The sequence below is a fragment of the Tupaia chinensis genome, unplaced genomic scaffold (assembly GCF_000334495.1).
Source record: "Tupaia chinensis unplaced genomic scaffold, TupChi_1.0 Scaffold143961_1, whole genome shotgun sequence".
In the NCBI taxonomy this organism is placed as follows: domain Eukaryota; kingdom Metazoa; phylum Chordata; class Mammalia; order Scandentia; family Tupaiidae; genus Tupaia; species Tupaia belangeri.
Window position 1 is genome coordinate 240,105 of NW_006203812.1, and position 21,409 is coordinate 261,513.

A 21,409-nucleotide genomic window follows, 5' to 3' on the forward strand; every position below is an offset into this window, starting at 1 on the left:
TAAATTAAACCCCAGAAGGATCAAAAGGCACCAAAGGCAACTGCAAACAATTCTGACCATGGGATTTGGTAGTTCCATCACACAGGAAATGGGCTGGTAGTCCTGAACTAATGGCCAGCTAAAAAATCAAAGGAAAAAGCTAATCATTCCATTTTGGGAAAGGCAGAGGCAGCTGCCAAAGAATCAGAGGGGGAACAGCTGTGTTTCTCCCTAAGGGGAAAGACCTAATTAAGTTGAAAATTGCAAACTATTCAAAAATAGATGTTTCAGTAAGGGAGAAGGAAGATGAGAACATGAATTGGGTGTAAAAGAAAAAGAGGACCATTTCCACGAAAATATACACATTTGAAAGCAGAGTTTAAACTAAACATATGCAAACAAAACACAAAGAGGAGTAAGAAGCTCTCTCCCTAAGGGGAAAGACCTAATTAAGTTGAAAATTGCAAACTATTCAAAAATAGATGTTTCAGTAAGGGAGAAGGAAGATGAGAACATGAATTGGGTGTAAAAGAAAAAGAGGACCATTTCCACGAAAATATACACATTTGAAAGCAGAGTTTAAACTAAACATATGCAAACAAAACACAAAGAGGAGTAAGAAGCTCAGAATGTTTAACAAGTTAGCGTCACCAGTATTTCATCCTCACTTCCCTAGCCAGAAAGATTTTTACAACCTCAAGCCCCATGACTAAGAGCCAGATTTCTGTATTTCTAAAGACCCTGTCTTTAGAAGGGACCAGCAGATGACATAACAGTTACAGTTAGTTACATCACTGGACTCTCACATGGTGGACCGAGGTTCAAGTCCAGGATCTGGAGCAGGTAGCTTAAAATTCACACCAGGGGTATGTGCATGTGTGCCCAAAATCCCAGGAGGAGAAAGAATTATGGTGTGCCTATACCTCTGGTGGAGGTTATTTCTTGCTTTCTGCCTCTCTGTCTCTGGCAAGCACACATGGCCTATAGTAACAAAAGAGAGAGAGAGAGAGAAAGATACAATCAAAATGCCTTCCACTTCCCAATAATCTTTTCATACTAAATGAACAACAAAGAGTCATAGGATAATAGATAGCAAGAACGAGCTCTTATAAATCACTCCAGTCCAATCTAAACTCTTCATTTACTCTTGAGGAAACTGGGGCCCAAGAGAGAAAGTAGGTTGCTTGAGATCATATATAAGAGTTTGTGGCAAATCTAGCAACTGAATCTAGATGATTGAATCTGGAATTTTCCCTCTCCCTATACAACAAAAACCCCAATAAAAAGAAAAAAGACAATAGAAAACACCTCAACTATTGACAAGTCAAGGGTGATCATAGAGAATTTTAATAATGTGGAAAAATATTTTTTAGATCATCTTTGAGAAATGAACATCACCAAAATGCTGATACAGTCCCACAAAAACAAAAAAAAAAAAAAGAAAAGAAAAAAAAGGCAATCTAGAATGACTGGGCTTCAGCAAATCTGCAATATAATAAGCCAAAAAGAAAAACAGCCATCTGATCAAACTTTTGGCATTTTTCTTAATGAAAACATCCAATCAAAAATAGTCCAGATCAGAGTAAATGATGAAGAAAACAGAAGCTAAAGACTGTATTTCACTGGGCATTTTTTGAAAGGAAAAGTTTTAAACACCAACATGAGCAAGAAACCAGAAGGTTAGAGGGACGGAAACTTCAAGAAGACTCAAGCTGTGATTCAATTGAAGTGTTGTGGTCAACGGAATTGCCAGTGACACGAATTACACAGCAGGCCAACTCAAAGAGTGAAATACAAGAAACAAAGTGAAAGGCCAATATCTATAGAGATGCCACTGCTGTAGATATACCTGGGTACTATCAAAAAATGCCCCCTGGGCTAGTTAGGCATATGTTATTTTCTTCCATCTCACAGTAATGCTCCTGACTCCCTGATCTTTCTGGTTTCACTGCTATTCTCTGCTGCACCTTCTCTAAGCAACATCTCTTTCTAACTGGAGGAGGTAGCTCTTTCATAAAAGGAATGAAAACTTCTTGCCAGTCCAGTAGCCTTTGAGATTTCAAATGGAAAAATAAAGCAATGCCCCAGAGTCACTTAATATATCCAGGAAACACAAACTCTCTTTTGATCTTTGTTCTGTCTCAGAATAATTCATTTCACCTCCAGCATCTGTAAAATGAGGTGAATGAGAACTGCACTGGGGATCAAACATTGGTGGATGGCATCTATAGTTTGGTAGGGTTCACAGAAATGATCAACTCTCGTTAACTGAGGGCCTTCTCCATTCATAGTAGTGTGCTATAAGCTGTGTGGGTAGAGGGGGAAAGCAATACAGAATGTAACTATACTAACATTTTAAAAGCCATAAAAATCTTCAATAAATGAAGACTTCCCACTACAACCAAAAATAAATAAATAAATAAACTCATTCAATATCACTGAAAATATCTGCATTATCTGTAAAAACGTAATGGTGAGTGACAAGTTATCCCTAAAAGAAAAGACAATCGAATTAGAGTGAGCTTAAAAGGGCAAAGATAAGAGGCAAAACTAAATAAAATACATCAAGGGAAAAAGTATATGTGCAGAAAGAGGAAGGATGAAGGAGAGAGAGAAAGGGTCTGTAGTAAAGATAGAAGTTTTCAACTGGCCCAAGACAAACACAGAATTTGACTTAGAGTGTTAGAGTTTTAAAACAAGATATGAGTAATGGGACATGTTAGCCAAGGAGTAGGAGTCTTCCTAAACTTTGTTTAAGAAAAATGGAGTCAGTTATCAACTAGGAATAGCCACTTTGTAAGGAAAAGAAGGTATGAACAAACAATTAGATCCACTGTATTCTTAGAATTTATTTTATCCTGAATACTAGGGTTAAAAGCCACTCCCTTGGTAGAACTTTACTGGTTCTTAGTTCTTAACTAATTTTTTTTTTCCTGAGCTAGACAACTGACCCATCAGGTACTCGGTACTTTAGTTTGATTTTCACCCCATGCTTCATGACATTGCCATTGAGCAGCTTCCAAGAAGGAATGCCAAAGGGAGGAAATTAAGATGAAAGAGCAATTACCCCTCAAAGCAAGCACACCATACCATCTGTTAACTTGAGCATGGCACTCATTACATATCCATTGGCAAATGGCTGTGTGCTCAGGAATCTGAAAAGGTTGTGCCCAGACCTAAAAATTGATATAAAAGAAGCTTGGAAGTTGAAGGGTCTTAATAACCAACCCCCTCATTTTATACTTCAAAAAATAGGTAAAAGTAAATGAGATAAACTGTGTATATAGGTGTTGAAGAGAGCCAAGTAAAGGGAAGAGCAAAGCAAACTGTCAGTCAAGAAAGGCTACTTAGAGAATTTGAATTTGCCCATGATTTTAAAGTGAGAAAGAGACATACATATGTGAATAAGGAGAATGTTTCATCAGCATCATCTGAGCACTACCATCTTTTGAGTATCTACTATTGGACAAGCACTGAACTGTTTTGCAGGCATTATTTCATTTAATCCTTACAACCACCCTACATGGCAAGTACTACCAGCATACCCCATTCCGAAGATAAGAAATTCTAAGACTGGACAGGGTAAGTAACTTGCCTATAGTCACACAGGTATTTGTGAAATAGAATGATAATCTAATGCCCCTGAGTCTCAGGTCAGTGCTCTTGCTGCTCAACTAGATCATCCTGAAAGGAAAGTACCCAGGTCAACAGGCCAAGAAGAAGGACAGAGGGGTTAAAAAAAAATAAAACAACAACACCAACAACAAAAACTAGCTATCTGACTCACGGTTAGTTGTATTATATTGAGAAAAACTATTAGACACATACAAATATCACTTTAGTTATTGATCTTAGCAACACTATTACAATGTTGTTCATCATCCCACCTATAAATATATAAACTGAGACTTGAGAGACAAAGTAGTCAAGGTTCTCTGGTGAACAAATAATGGAGTAAAAACTATAATTCTCATTTCCCACTGGGTCATAGAGCATTAAAGTATTTTAGGGACTATAATGATCTTAGTATTTTGTACGTAACACATGGATTTGGACTTTTACTAAAGCAAAACTTATGCACTCCCGGTTAGTTAGACTGATCATGGCATGTTATGCTTAGGCCACAAAAGGAAAGTGTATTTTCTAAATGAATCTGCCTTTTTCAAAAACATGGTGCTTGTCCCTGTGTTATAAATATTTCGTGTGCATCACTAATTCCATACAGTTGTCTGTGTGTCCTTGTCACCCCACCCCTTTCCATTTGGATACTGATAACACAAACATGTTATAAGGTCCTTAACAAACCAAAACATTTTATGCTATAAAACCGTAGCCTGCCAGATAGATTGAACACCCTCTATCCAGTGAAGGTGAGCCACCTAACTTACATTAATATAAGACAAATAGCACTAAGTAAGTCAGAGGTAAAAATCTTTTTTTCATTTATTAACTGTGTATCTGAGTGTATCTCTCCTGGGATTTATACTGAGAGGATTTTGTAAGGGGCTTTGGTTGAGATTTTTTTTTCTATCATTAACAAATTCATTTTTTCCACTACAAGAAAGAGGCAGAAATCCAACTGCACATTAATTCACATCATTTCTCAGATGATACTGTCCCCATGGACCTGCTGTGAGCTCATTCATATGGCAAGGAGATATGACCTTTCAGGTAAGAGCTGGGCATTTTTCAACCCATAGTTAGAAAAAAAGAATAGAAGGGATTATTTGAAGGGTAACATGTTTTAGAGGAAAATGAGAACTGATAAATGCATTTCCTCATTTATTTTGTAATGAAAGTCTAGGAATGAGATGGGAACACCATAAAAAAAAAGAAGAAGAAGAAGAAGAAAGAAGAATCAAAATGAGGTCTGCTATCCATTCAGGAGCAGTAAGGCTAGAGAGGGAGAGCAGAGAAGAGCAATAGAGACCCTTGGATTGGGGTGTGCCTTTCAACACAGGGAAGGCAAAGCAGAGTTAATGCCACCAGAAAAGAACCAGAGCTTTTCTTACCTCACAAGTACTCAACGATATGTGCATTTTGCAATTTAAAAAAGTACAGATGGGGACCAGCAGTTAGCATAATGGCTGTCGCTGGATTCCCACGGTCTGAGTCCCAGACCCAATGGCTTAAACTCATGTCGGGTGCATGTGCATGCATGCCCAAGATCCTGAGAGGAGACTGGAAGAGAAGGGATTGCGGAGTGGCCATCCCCCCTGGATGGGGTGATTTCTCACTTTCTATCTGTCTGTCTCCGTCTTTCTGGTGAGCACACACACCATAGCAAAAATCTCTCCCCCCCCAAAAAAAAAGTGAAAAAAAAAAGGCATAGATGTCTCTTCAAATCTTTGGTGTACATCCTATAATTTCTCAAATCTCAAATTCCTGGACTGATTCAGAAAAATGATTTGATAGTGAAGGCAGCTTTCCAGCCTCCAGACATTTCACAGTGAGTAAATCAAATAACAATTATCCCATTTTTACTTTGACATTGATAGCCCTGGGCAAACTCCTAAGGTTGCACCCATTTTCTGCGCTCTTCTTCCCTTTGATTTTTTTTTTTTAATGAAGAGATTTTTGCTATAGGGTGCATGTGCTAGCCAGAGAGACAGAGAGAGAGAAAGTGAGAAATCAACCCCTAGGGGGATGGCCATGCTGCAATCCCTTCTCCTCCATTCTCCCCTCAGGATTTTGGGCACGCACACATGTGCGTGCATGGCATGAGTTTCAAGCTGCTGTGTCCAGGGCTTGAACCATGGTCAGCCATGTGGAAGTCCAGTGCTCCAACTACTAAGTCATCTGCTGCCCCCCCTCCTTTTTATTTCAATTTTCCACTCTCTGAGAGCACAATGTGTTTTGGATTCTTTTTATAGAGTAATTGTTTACTTATCATTATTATTATAATTAATTTGCTATAGGATATGTGCACTCACCAGAGGGGGGGGAGAGAGAGAGAGAAAAAGCAAGCTGCCAACTCCAGGACTCAAAACATAGTCAGCCATGTGATAGTCCAACACCTTAATCACCACACCAATTGCTGCCTTCCCTCTGACATTCTTGTTCAATATTCTAGAAACCATCTTCCCCCTACCTTCACCAAATTCCATGCTTGGAAACAATCTGATAGCAGCCATTTAAAGTTTAGTGTAAATTTGAATAAATGCATTTCCTCTCCCAATGGACTATCTGAAGTTTAAACTCTTTAAAGTGAAATGTCCTACCCTCCATTAAAGGAATCACAAACAGTAACAAGTTTGCGTGGTGGGATCCCTCAAATCATACAAAGCGAATATTTCACTGACTCAATATCCACAATAATAAAACACCTTCTAGTGCCAGGAAGTATACTAAGTGATTTACCTGGATCATTTCACAACTATCCTGATAGGTAACTTCTATTATTATTCCCATTTTGTAGATGAGAAAATTGAGGGTTTGAAAAAGTTAAATAATTTGACTGAGGTCAATAGCTATTAAGTGGTAAAGATAGGTATGGAATTTAGATTTGTCTTTTTCCAAAGTCTGTACTCTTAGCCCCTGTGATGTCTGGTTGCCTTTGAGTTTATAGGCAGACTAGCAACGTCACTCTTAAAGATAATGGAGGAGAGTGGAAGCAGCTGTACTGACTCATTAGGATGTCTCATTTTAATTGGAGCCTGAATTGATGAGACACTATCTTTCTGTAAGACTCCAATGAGAGTTTGAGTTCTCAGGTTTACCAATGAGGATTAGCAAGTTATTATATATTAAAGGAAGTCAGGATTATTCCTCTGATGTCCTTGCCAATCCTAGTTTCAACCATTGATATCTGTCTTACTTCATTTCTTTCTTATCACTTCCATTCTAACTTCCTGCACCTTTCTCAATCATCTAAGGTTTTGACTCTGATCCTTAGTTTAAGTGGTTTATGCCTCTGTTAACTTTTTGAAATTCTAAGTTTGTCTCCTCCTCAGAGATGCTGTAAGGAATAAATGATATATTACAACATGAGCTCCCTATCACAATGATTTCAGGGATTTTTTAGAACTTTGAACATTCTATATTAATGACAGTGTAAACTTAAGATACCAAAGGGGCCCTAGGTACTGCTGCAAGTAGAATATTGGGTCCTGTGCCTACATTTCTGGTATAAGTATTTTAATCTCTAAGGGAGCCTAAATGATTAGTATTAGGCTTCTGGAAGAAGTACTCCTTTTCTAAATCAAATAAAACAATGCCTAGTTTTGCAAATCTCACTTATTTAATAGACAGCCAATTCCTCATCTAGAGATTCTGTCCCCTAGCATCATGTAATTTATTCATCTTAGATAATTTTTATTTAGAACAAATGAGAGAGAAATGAGGCACTAAAAGGTGCCATAGACAGATAAACCAAAGCACAGGATGAACACATGGCTCTACCATACTTGTAACAATTATCTCATAATGCTCTTTGTTCAATGACACACTTATTTCTGCGGCGTGAAAACATCAAAGAGGAAGTGGGATGGGGGACTACAGCAGCAAACAAATAAACAAAAAAAAAAGGCTTCTCTTCCATCTGTATCCTACAAATGTATTAGTTTGAATGTTAGGTTGGGCCCATATGATAACGGATCATTTTAAGTTAAATAGCACTTGAACTCAGAAGGCATTTTCCCCTCCCACCATTACAACACTTATTCCTCCACTCATTGTCCCACAGAAAGGAAGCAAAACACACCTCTAACCCCCTCAAGGCAATCAAAGGAATCCAGTCCAAAACAGAAGGCAGACAGGCAGTCTGGCAGACAGAGCCACGGCCTGGGAGTGGGTACCTTCAGCCTGTCAACACATAATGTTGGTAGCAACATCTGCCACCCACTTCAGTACCACTGGAATCTGGAGAGCATTATAAATTATACCAAATACAGAAGCAACTTTTCTCCTGGCATTTTAATTACCAGAACATTACAGATTAATCATCCAGACTTTACTGAAATGACAAGTCAGTCATTTTCCTCCATGAGGGGAAACGCCATACTAACGGAAGCCTGAAAGTGAATTGTGTTTCTTTGAAAATTGTATTTTAAACCAAAGATCTAGAACAGATAGTTTAATGGGTCTCTAATTAGTGTCACAAAGGAAACACCAAAAGGTTAATAAGAGATGGTTAGTTTGGAATGGTGGTTTCCTGGTACCAACTCCAGTCACTAGGTCTTTTTGCAGACTCATTAACTGCACAGATTGACTATCAGCTGAATTCAGGAAGTGGTCACTGAATTCACGAAGTGGTCACTTGCTGTGTTAGCAGAAGGCTGGTATAATTCGATACACTAATCCTTGAGCTAACTAGCGCCCAACAGTGAGGTAATGTTTTCTACATTTAAAAAATGAAAGTTTGGGACCAGCAGGTGGAGTAATGGTTACATCGCTGGATTCCCACATAGTCAACCAGTTTGAGCCCCAGACCCAGTGACTTAAACTCACACCAGGCACATGTGAGTGCATGCCCAAGATCCTGAGAGGAGTATGTAGAAGAAGCGATTGCAGAGTGGCCATCCCCTCTGGGGGGGTGGGTCCCTCACGTTCTGTCTCTCTTGTCTCTTTGGTGAGCACACACGCCCTATAGCAAAAATCTCTCTCTCAAAAAAAGGAAGGTTTTCTTTGCCTTCAACTTCAGTTGACATCAATTATAAATCTGAAAGTGTTTGGTAAAACTTAGAGAGGCATAATGAAACCTTCTAAGTTGACAGTCAGCACAAACAAAGGTTTGGTCTTGGTCTTTAAAATCCACTTTGTGTATGGACACTTTATTTCCAAATTCTCATTTGCCATTAAGCAAAATCATCCACTATAGGAAATCTTAAACTTAACAATGCACTTAAGAGAGTACTCAATGGGACCAGCAGATGGTGTGATGGTAATGTTATTGGACTTTTAAACTAGTTGACCGTGGTTTGAGTCCCTAGACCCAGTGGCTTAAAAGTCATGCCAGTCACATGTGCGTGTGTGCTCAACAATCCCAAGAAGAGAATGGAGTAGAAGGGATTGCAATATGACCATCCCCCTGGGGAGAGATTTCTCATTTTCTGTCTCTCTATCTCTCCAGTGAGCACCCATGCCTTATAGCAAAAATCGCTCAAAAAATACAGTATTTGCAGTTAATCACTCAACTCCTAAAACATACAGTTTGATGGGCATTAAGTCAAGCAAAAGAATTTGCACTTTGGGCTTTACTCTGAACTTTGCCATCGATTTCTGTCCTAACATTAATAAAGTCTTTAAATCTTTGGTGTATCTGTTTTTCTTCCAGGAAAACAACAAAAATGAAACATATTTATATACAGCATGTCTCTGAAATATGATGGTCCTTGAATTAAAGGGCTAAATTTTCTGTCTAGTGCTGGTAATAATAGTTCCCCAAGTTTAAAATAGTTCACGTTTAAATATGAATGATGGTTCAGCTTCTGCATCTGACTTGCTCAAGTTTATCAACAGTGTGCGACCTGACTCTTACAAGCTGGAGGCCTTTTTTTTTTTTCCATAAGCTGATTTTTAAATTAAATTAAAATCAAAACCATTCTTTTGGTTCACCTCCCAGATTAGAGTAACTGACAGTCTCATTAATGATTAAAAAACAGCAGGTGGTGATGCCTTAGAACAGTTTGACCAGTCTAAATATCTCAGAACCTACATCATTCCTTTTCCCCCTCTTTTCTTTTCCACATATTGAAAGGTAAAGATTATATTGTTCACACAGGTTGGAAACTCCATACAGGCTGAAAGAAGAGGAAAGAAAGCAAATTGTCAAAAATTAATTACTGTCTAAACTAAGGATAGGAAGAGAGCAAGAATGTATGAGTTTAGAGGTAGAGAGTGGTCGCACAGAAATTGGAAACTATATCTCTGACACTGGATTTGAATTTGTAAACACATGACTGGGAAGCTGCCTGGTTGCAACCACCTAAGGCTACCAAGTTTCTCTAGGTGATCAGAGAAGTTTATGTTTACAGATTTCTACTTAAAAGGGAAGCAACATTATAAATTACGTTTTTATTCAAAGCAGATTACAACTGTATTCCTGCATAACAGAGTTTAGGTACTAGACCACAATTTTAAAAGCTTCTAATGCTTAGCTGACGAAGTAGGGGTAAGAGAGTTTTGAGTGTTCTAACTTCAGTCAGGTTGAAAATCTTCCCGTTAAACTAAATCAGGAAGCTAGAGTCTCATTTGTCATTGAAGTGGCTATTGCTACGGTTAAAACTGACAATAAGTCAATGTTTTCTATTATTTCAGCTATAACAGCTTGCATGTTTGTTGTCTAAACTGTTGGGAAGGATAACAGAGTAGAGCTATTATTTCTGGTTACCTGAGACCCTCAAAAGATACTGTCTCTCATGAGGCTATTTCAGTGAGACAAAACTGAATAAATTCAGCCACATAAAGTTCATTTTCTGACAAACTCCTTTGATTCTTTATGGAATTGCTGCCTTTCAAGTCATCTCTGCTACACATCGTCTTGTACATATGCCCCAAACCACACGGTAGATTTCTGGCTTATACATTTCTAACTAAATTCTAGGGTTTAACACAAAACCTAGAATCCTGCAACACTTTGACACCTGCACAAAATAACCAGCCCCAAAGGATTTGCTCCAAAACAACTCTGGAGACTGATATCCCATTGGTCCTCTCTTCAACCCAAACTATGAGGAACTGCTTTGTGTTCTCTCTACATGGCCAAATGATTATGGTTTATAGAGTTCCATTTTTCCCAGCTGCAAAAATATGTTTTGTCTATTTTGTGCTTGTGCTTTAAACGTCCATCTAAAACCTAAACCTAGATTATAGGAGGTCTTTTAAACATACCCAAAGAGAAACCTCTGTATAAACCCTTAAAAAGGGCCAGTTCCAACTTTTCTCAGCCTGGCACTTAGTGATTTTTCCAGGATGGAATTTTATTGGGGGTAAGCCTTGTAGCAAGAGAAACTGAAAAACACTTTCTCGTCATAAACCACATTTCCAAAGTGGATATATCAAATATGTTTTCCCTGATCCAAAATGTACAGGTAGACAGCCATTTGGTAAAGACAAAGACCAAAAATACCTGGGGCAAGATCTGATCCTGGATGACAAGGTAAGACAGGAAAGTCATCTCACAACTATTTTCCCCTCCCCTCCAGACATATGCATAAGGCCAGTCATAAGTGTGGTGGTTAAGGTGGCTGGATCCCACATGGCACTGATTGAGTGGTTTAAGTTCTGGACCCAGTGGCTTGAAAATCACACCTAGCACGTCTGCAAATGTGTCCTAAATCCATTGAGGATGGAGCCAGCAGATGGCATAGCAATTACATTGCTGTACTCCCACACGGCTGACCACAGTTCAAGTCGGTCTGAAAAGCATGCTGGGCACATGTGCATGCATGTCCAAGATCCTGGGAGGAGAATGGATGAGAAGGAATTGCAGCGTGGCCATCCCAGGGGGTGGGGGGGGAGGGGTTGGGGAATTTCTCACTTTCCCTCTCAGTCTCTGTCTCTCTGGTAAGTACATGTGCCCTAAGGCAAAAACCTCCAAAAAATTTTCTTAATAAATAAATAAATCCCTAGAGGAGAAAGGACTGTGATGTGGTCGTCCCCTCTAGGGAGTGTATTCTCACTTTCCCTCTTTTTCTCTCTCTACCTCTGTGGGGGGGGAGGGGTTGGGGAATTTCTCACTTTCCCTCTCAGTCTCTGTCTCTCTGGTAAGTACATGTGCCCTAAGGCAAAAACCTCCAAAAAATTTTCTTAATAAATAAATAAATCCCTAGAGGAGAAAGGACTGTGATGTGGTCGTCCCCTCTAGGGAGTGTATTCTCACTTTCCCTCTTTTTCTCTCTCTACCTCTCTCTAGTAAGCATATGTACCCTATAGCAAGTTAAAAAAAAAATCAGAAGTAAGTTTGTTATTCTTGAAATTGCTTTTTAAACCATGACTGAACTTGCTATCTCCACATTTATTTTCTTATAAAGGGATTAAAAGAAAAAGAAACATTTATAAACATTTAAAAGTCATGTTTAGATTCCTATTTCCCCAACCTGATGGACTTTATTTATGGTTCTTAGCTATTTTATGATAGGACAGAAATAATGTTAAATAGAAGGAAAGATACAAATAAGATAATGATCTTGATATTTCAATGGACTTTTTAAATATTTGAAGCAGTCCACATGATCTGCTCTCATAAAACAACTTGACTTTCTTCTCATCTGTTTTCCTAGTGTCCATATCTATCATGGCTTCCAGAATATGCTTTTTATTTTAATGAAACAACTGGAAATCGTTCACCTAGCATTCACCCAAATAGGGCGGGGTTTGATCTAGGATACTATGTTGGGTCCTGGTTTCACTAGTCCTCCAAAGGGATCATATTACACCAAAGTGTCCTTTTAAATGCATTTTTGCTTTCCAGCTCAAATCATCTTAATTAATTTCTTCACAGATCCTATGTAGTGTATTCCATACTGGACCATTTGTACTATTGGGCCATAAACTCCTAGAGAATGAAATTCTTAATTGTTCAGTGTGCTCCCTTTATATAGCCTCTATCCTCCAATGATTTCCAAGTGCTTAGAAATAAATTTTTACTGTCAACTAGTCAAAAAAAAAAAAAAGCCCCTGGCATTTATTCCTCTTGATGAATAATTAATTCTTTGCCACAGATAATTATTAATAATAATACATTTTAAAACAACCTTGAATATGAGACAACTAAAAGTTCTAAGTAGATCAGGAAAACACTCACATATATATGTAATACTATTTCTATTTGAAAGCAGATGAACAGTTGGTAGTATTCCCAATGTCCTGAATGAGGAAACGGATGGTGAACTGTCCTAAAGAATTATCTGAACAAAGGGCCCATGCCAAAATAATGCTAGCAAATAACTGCTAACAGCATGGATGTTTCCATTAGTTAGGGACAATTTTTTATTCAAGAGACTGTCTTGCCAATAAAATGTAAATAATGCTTTGGAATGAATCCAATTATCTGGTACAGCAATGGAGCTGAAATAAACAAAAGCTCCACATGTCACCTCTCTTCTTACCTGCCCAGTGAGAAAGAATAGACGTTTCTGGGCATCAGAGGCATTGACTACCATCGAGAGCCTCTATACCTGCAAAGTAACTGGGCATGTCAAAGATTAAACACACTCCCCTACAGTGACATTAATCAAAGGTGAGTAAGAAATTCAACTTCAGAACAGGTGGACTTGAAAAAAAAAACGTTTACTAGTGTGGTATTCAGGTTAGAATACTATAGGAAAATCTTTCAAGACAGTATCATTGGAAAAAAGATCTTGATAAGTCTTTTCATATTATTTGTTTTGCTTTTTTTGGCACAATATTAACAAAGTTTTAAATACCACCAAGCTCTTTTCTTATGATTTTTTTATCATTAGAATTATTCATTTCATCATTGAGCTGACCTTGGTCACTTCAGTAAACCCCAGATAAGCAAAAGTAAATTTTTTCAGTCAATAACAGCAATAGTTGACACATTCCGTTTCCAGAGCCAGACACATAGTGGGCATTCCGAAACACTGTTGAATTAAAGAATGATATACATCGGTATATGAGTTTTTCTACTTGGTATTATTTTAACTACATATTAATATATACTTGAGACTAGGTGAAAGAAGCTGCAAATCACATAGAAACACCACATATACATTCCTGTGTTCGAGTAATTAAGCATTTCACCAGTATATTTGCAAGAAGATGAAGACATTTTAAAAAGATTTTATAGGAGCAAAACCAAGAAAGAAATAACCACATGAATTGCAAAACAGTATATCTAGCCTCAAAGATGCTAATTTGGGTCCAGGGGGATCTAATCAACCTCTTTGTTGAAGTAAAGATAAAACTTTTTGACAGCAAATGTTATTCTGATAAAATGGAATTTTCAATGACTGTATGAACATCTGGTCCATGCAACCATTTCTGGAGCTCAGCAGCACACTGCTTTACAATGTCACAAAATACTCTCCATTGAGAACTCTCTATTTTGCCATGAGACTAATTGAAATGAACGTTTGGAAATTTAGTGAGGTTAGAGGTGAGTCAAGGGGATAGGTAAGAGGATAAAGGAAAGGAAGTTCAGTCACTGAATCGTAATTTCATTAAAAGGCAAAAAGAAATAAACTTACACATTGTTGGTAGGTGTTGAATGTGTAAATGTCTTAATACACCTGTGGCTGACACTAGACTATGTGTAGTATACAGCCCACAGAATGTTTTCATGGTTAATTTGTAAAAGTAGTTGCATTATGCATAGATCAAGTTCTTCAAATCCATGTTTTTACACACCAAACATGTTAAATGTATTCTGGTGATGAGACTAGTAAATAAACAAGTTTAGTAAAACACAGAAGAACCTATGCTTCCAGAAATAAAATGATCATTATATTACATTTGGGTGCATTAGGATGGAAAAAGCAGATAAATGTTACCATAACTTTCTGGACATTGCTTCCATTTGGCATCAATTAGCATGGGAGAGAAACCAATTCAGTGTTGCAGTGAACTCCAAATTGGGTGCATATTAGAGCAATTACAGTCATCTTTTCATCTGATGAATTTATTTTCAATAATTTAAATCATAAAAAAGAGAAATATGATTTGAAATAAATTAGCTGAGCTCAGTATTAGTTTATAGTTCTAAGATATGATCCCCATAAACCCCAATTTCATATCAGAATTACATATTTAAGTAAGCATAATGACATATGCACATCATCACAAATGATCATGCAAAGAAGCAAGGAAGAACTGTAAGTCTATTAACCTCAGCACTACTGGACCCAGACATAACTGGGTAAGAAGAGATTTAAGTCTGGTGAAAGCCCCGAATCTAACAAACCCATAAGCCTCTGGCACTTCTGACTACACTACTTGTCAATTACTCTTCATAGACATTGCCTGTAGGAATTGCATAAAACGAAATTAACCTGGCCACAAAATAGTAATTTTACCAAGTAACCCAAATTCAGAAAAGGAAGTCATTGATAAAGAGATTTAAGTGTGAAAGATCAGCACCAAATCGCCTCAGGAACCAGATCCAATGACAAAACCTACCAAAGGACAAATCTTTGCTTGTTCTCAAGGCACTCCAAGAGCTACAGAGAGATAACATTCCAGAAAATACCATTTGCCAGTAGAAAGCACAGGATTAAGAATCCCCATCCGCTGCTTTTCTGGGAAGCTATGGCAAGAAGACCTAAAGTATTAGGGACAAACTAACACATAAAATAATTCATGGGCACTGTGGATGACAAATGAATTTGTAATTTAGTCATCTGGCAACCAGAAAATTCGGCTCAGCCAGTTCATCAACCTACTGACCTGATCTTAAGACCTGATGTTGAGAGAAATACCAGGATTGCTAGTAATACAGAAATCAGAGATTCCTGTAACTCCCTCCTATGTCTACCTTTACCCAACTCACAATGTACTTGGTTGGGGCAATCAAAATATAACCCAAACTCCTCAGCAACTAAACACCTAACTTTGTGTTCAAAAGGCTTTTTAGATATTCTTTTTTTCTTTGTTGAACCCAGTGGTTCTGGGTTCCCATGTCTAGGAATATTCTCAAAGAAAATATGGAAAATTAAGCAATTTGGGCCCTCAGTCACCTTTGTCATTCACACTAAACATTCTTCTGCTATAATAAAGTTATAAGAACAAATTCCAAAGAAACTTTTGGCGGTGTGAAGAACAGGACTAAGGTATCTCTCAGAAACAGAGGGGCAAATATAGTCAGTGCTTTTTCCTTAAGCACTTGCAACATAATATCAGCTCATTGAACAACCCACTCCTCTTCAAGGAAGAAATTAGTAAATGTATAAAATTATTTTGAAAATCCTGATTTTTCTCATCAATCATGTGCAAAGAAGTGCAAAGAAACATGCAGTACTAATATCCAAATTAGAAATATCACCGTGAGTGCTACAGACATTTTGTAAGCGAAGCTTCCAAAATGAAGGTATAAGGTACATTGTATTGAATATATTTGGCCCAACTTTAAAATGGTTCTGCAGAGCAAAAGAAAAGCAGGGATCAGAGTTAGGCTGACAAGTTCATTTCAACCCTCCACTTTTTTCCAGTGACACTCCCAAACCTCATGAACAGTTCAGCTCTGAAACTCCCCAGGATTTCAGGGCACTTGAGTTTAATATGTCTATCACAAAGAGACCTGGGAGTATTTGTTTTTCCTCAAGGTATTGTTGATATTTTCAGGGCATGTCTGAGTCTAGAGAAAATTCTATATTCCCTCCCTACCTTTCTAAATGGGTAGTCCTTTGAAGCAGCAATATCATATTACCCTAGAACAAATCTAACTAAAACGGCTAAAAGATCAGGAATGCATGATGGATTCAGATTACCTTTCAACCATTAAGCTTTACAATAAAATGAGATACACTTGTGTGAACACAGGTTTGAGACAGGAAAGTGCTATCTCAAAATCGTGGAATCATTGCTGTTTTTTGATGTAGCAGTTATCAACACAATTCAACTGATGACACAATCTGTGTCACAAGATTAAACTCGGGGGGGCCAGCAGGTGGCGTAGTGGTTAAGAGTGTTGGACTCCCACATGGCCAGACCTGGTGGCTCACTTTCTCATCTTCCTTCGCTCTCTCTCCTTCTCTCTCTCTCACTCTCTCCCTCTTTGGTCAAATTAAAATAAGTGAATAAATAAAGTTAAAATTTTTAAAAAAAGATTAAACTTGGTTTGAAACACACAAATTAAGTATCATTACAGAAAGCTTCAAAAGTAGTAGAATGTTCAAGGGAGAGACTGAGATGGAAATAAGACCTGGATTCCCTTTGTACCTAAACTTCAGTCATTCACCCAATTTGAAAAGAAGCTATTCATGAGCTGATTTAAGGTTTAGTCATGGCAGGAATAATAGAGAAAACAAAGATATATACATCCTAAACAAATACTGAGAAAAATACCAAAGTATTGCCAAAACGGAACAGCAAAGGTGTGTTTATGTGAGTGTGTGTGTGTGTGTGTGTGTGAAATCATTATGTATGTAGAACATCTTGGGATACTGCCATACATTTCCTGTAGAAAACTCTCATTATTATCCAATCCATACAGTGCGTGTGTGTATATAAATGTGTACATACATGCATATATGTATGTGTATAAATATACACATATAAATATATAAAAATACACCTCATTTGTAAGAAATACTCCCTCAGAAAATCTAGCTGCAGTACACTGATACTGTTGTTCTAGAGAAATGTGACAAAAAATTAAAACAGATGATCATCTAGCCAGGCATAAAGTGAGAATCAATTATGACTATTTCCTTTCCTGAAGTCCCTTCATCTTAGAGAGCATATAACTAAAACCCTTTCTAACATAAATGAAAAAGCATTTCTTTGAGACACACAACTCGTAAATGATAGATATAAGTCTGCATCCTGTGACACACTGCTTATCCTCTGAGAATTAAACTGCCTCTGTTTCAGTTATAAAAATGTTTAATTTTTTTCATCTTTAGTCATAGTAAGGTTTCCCAGGAAGTATATTATCTCTGCAGATGTCATCACAAACCAATTAGGGAAGGCAGCAATGGACAATTGGTAGGGACCTCTATATATAATAGACTTTGACACTTGGGTCTGCTGGGGAGGGGATGGATTAGACAATTTAATAGAATCTACAGTAACTAATTTTTTTCCATGGAAAACATTTTGTTTTGTGGATCATGCATTATTTTTCCTTTGGATTCATTTACAAAACCAAAACAAAAGCATTTAATGATGTTTACAGTGCAATGAAACAGCTGAAGACCAGCACATAATCACCATATTTTGTTTTCTCATCTTTACGACTTTTAGCAGTAGGGCTTCCAGCTGAGCTTGAGTCTAGCTTCTCTTAAGACATAGCCAAGCATTCTGAAGCTTCACTAAGCCTAAATACCAAGTTGAATTCATACTACTTAATTGGAAAAGACAGGCTGTTTGCATAGCATGTTTGCATCAATAAAATATTGAAATGACATTTGTGCCCAAGTCCATCTGAACATTCTGCCTTAGCTGAACTCTGTTCATTTTTCATACCCTGGTTTCTCCCTAGCACAGTTTTAAATAGCATTGACTGCTGAAGCATGTGTGGCTCAGCTCACAAAAACAGACTCTTCTTCATACATGAGGATACCGCTCCTGACATGTGTTTTGAGGTACATTACTGGAATCATTTACATTGACTCAGCCATGTTTTCTTACCCTAGTCTCCCATATGACCAATGACATAGATTTGTGTGGTAGCTAGAGGGATTTGGCATAACAGTTCCACACACAAAATGGGTACTTGGGTACTTTCTATCCTCAGTAAATAGTACAGAGTGTATGGTCAGAGAACCAAGTCTCTATGGATTAAAATAATCAGTCAGATAGGGGGAAAAAATCCACTCTTTCAGTCTCATTAGTACTGTGTTCTATGCAACTCAATCTATGAGCTGCATTCTTGTAATAAAGCAAAAAGAGGCATTTATTCCTGGTGAGAAGGCATCTGCTCATTTCCTCCATGCTAACTATAGTTACTATTCAAGAGAAGGTATGCAATATGTAATATGTGGTCAGTTTTTTAAATGCCTGAACATTATACAGTCCTAGAAGGGCCACTCAAGGAAAAACCTGTAAATGAGGGCCAACAGGTAATATGGATGTTAAGGTGCTGGATCCCATATGACCAACTCCATAGATTGAGTCCTGCACCTGGCGGCTTGAAAAACACACCAGGTGTATGTGCGTGCATGCTCGAAATCCCAAAATGAGGTAATCCCCCAGGGGGTGATTTTTCACTTTCCCTCTCTCTGTCTGTCTCTGGCAAGCACACGTGCTTTATAGCAAAAACTTAAAAAATAAATAAATAAAACCTGTAAATGCTGCTGAGATCTGAACTCAGTAGATACCTTTGTAATACACTCAGTACAGTAACACAGCACAGTGTGCCTACAAATATTCTGAGCTCTTTGCTGTCTATTGTTGCAACTTACATCCAATCAGCCTTACCATGCTCAGGCATCTGAGATCCCATGGAGGTCACACTGGTGTTCAGCACATCATTGACGGCAGTATCACAGTACAGGCTCCGCTGGACATCATGTTCACTGTCAGTCTGGTCACTCTCCTCATGTCCACTATCCTTCAGGCTGTTGCCCTCTAAGTCCTTGAAGGTGGAGCTGCTGGGTTGAAAAAATAATGATAATTTACAACTGTGAAAGATCTGATTTCAAAAATTTTTCTGAGCCAAGATGATGTCAGCTCTGTCATGAGGCCAACAGTGGCTGGATTGTCCAACAGGGTAGGAATTGGGTGGAGAGAAATTTCTGTTTAAAGATAATGGTAATTAACATTATATAGAGGGTCCCACTATCAGATACTGATACGGTTAATGTTTTCATTCACTTATCTTCAATGCGTCACTACAGACAAGGTGGAAGAAGTTACAAATCTAAAACAGTCTCTCAAAAGAATGTCATCATTTTAGACTATCCTTTCTCCTCTTATACAATCAAAGTAAGATAATAATAGCTAACTGAGAGATTACTATTCATGAGGCACTGCTTTAAGTGCTTGACATTAATTAACTTTTAAGTCATCACAATTCTATAAGAGAAAGATGCTACTAATATTTCCATTTATAGATGAAAATACAGGTATATAAAAGTTAAATAACTTGTCCAAGGTCACACAGCTTGTAAAAAATGCAGCAAATCCAAGGCCAAACTCAGGTAATGTAGCTCTAGAGTATGGCACCTTAACTATGTACGCTGTCTCTCCAAAGACATTTAATAATTAGCTGTAAAAAGCAAAAGTGGAAGAAACTGCAATGGTGCAAGTAAAGTATAAAGGGTTATCAGGATCAGAGAACCCAGTCTGGTTTTAATTGGGAAAGCAGAGGAACAAATTCAAAGAAAAAGAGGGGATAGCAGTTGAGAGCACAGCCTTAGTGAAGGGAAAGTGTGATGGTTAATTTTATGCATCAACTTGACTGGCCATGGAATGCCCAGATAGCTGGTAAAACATTATTTCTGGATGTGTCTGTGAGGGTGTTTTCAGAAGAGATTAGCACTTGAATTGGTAGACCAACTTAGGCATATGGCTCTCCCCAATGCGGGTGGGCATCATTCAATCCATTGAGGGTTTGAATAGAACAAATAAGGCAGAAGGTTGAATTTGTTCTGTAACTACTTGAGCTGGGACATCAATCTTCTCCTGCTCTTAGTGTTCTTAGACCTCCAGATTGTTGGCTCTCTGTTTCTCAAGCCTTCAACTACACCATGGGCTTTCCGATGTCTCCAACTTGCAGATGGTAAGTCTCGGGACTTCTCAGCCTCCAAAATCACTTAAGACAATACCTTGTAATAAAACTCTTTTTATATACATGAAAATAAAATCTATCTACATACATGGTATGTAGATAGATTAGATATGGGTATACTTATTGGTTTTGTGTCTCTGGAGAACCCTAATACAGAAGGTAAGATAAAAGAGAGCCAGATAAAAGAGAGCCAGAGAATGAGCACTAATATAACTGTGGGTATAGTTATGCTAAGAACATGAAAACTTCCAGCTCAAGAGTTTGTGGGTGGGGACCAGCAGGTGGCATAAAGACTACACTGCTGGACTCCCACATAGTCAACTGCGATTTAAGTCCTAGACCCAGAGGCTTAAAACTCACACCAGATTCATCTGTGTATGTGCCCAAAATCCCACGAGGAGAATGGAGGAGAAGGTATTGCAGCATAGTCGTCCCCCACTGAAGGATGATTTCTCTCTCTCTGTCTCTCCAATGAGCACATGCACTCTATAGCAAAAATCTCAGGTGAACTTTTCCTTTCATTTATTAGATCAATGTGCCACACAATGCACTAAGTACACTATCCAAGAACTCCACACCATTTCTCAAAGAATAGGGAATAATGCATAAGGTACATCTGTAAAGGAATCACCTGCTAATCTGCCACTGTGCTACACCATGGATCATAAATTATGCATCTGAAATACCTAATGGATGGTGAATCCATTCCCTAGTCAGTGAGGAAACAGCAAAAGAAAACTCAAGAAAATGTACTGCTGTTGCTCCGCCAGAGAAAGTGACACACTTGTGAATTAAGACAAACCCCAACTAATCTGCTGTGCCTCTGTAAAGGGATCCCTATGGAGATGACACCAGACTCACTTGATCTGCTCAACCTTAAACATTCTGGTTCTCTGAGACTGAATAAAAATGTTCAGTACATGTGGTGAAGAGTTATGCAATGGACACAATGACTACATTGTCACTCTCCATGCTTGATCAAGAGGAATCACAGTAGATTTTTAATGTATGATCAACTTATGTATAGAATTCTTGCTGACCTGAATATAAAAAGGAAAAGATCAAGAGGGTGGACACTGG

At 38.0% G+C, this 21,409-nt stretch overlaps 1 protein-coding gene across 1 annotated transcript in view; it reads right to left on the reverse strand.

The window, feature by feature from the left end:
• PCDH19 (protocadherin 19) overlaps positions 1-21,409 on the reverse strand; it is a 118,341-nt gene that overhangs the window by 23,754 nt on the left and 73,178 nt on the right. Inside the window, exon 7 of the mRNA XM_006165550.2 lies at positions 19,018-19,190. Within this exon, the coding sequence (XP_006165612.1) occupies positions 19,018-19,190 (173 nt within the window). The remainder of the gene's footprint in view (positions 1-19,017; positions 19,191-21,409) is intronic.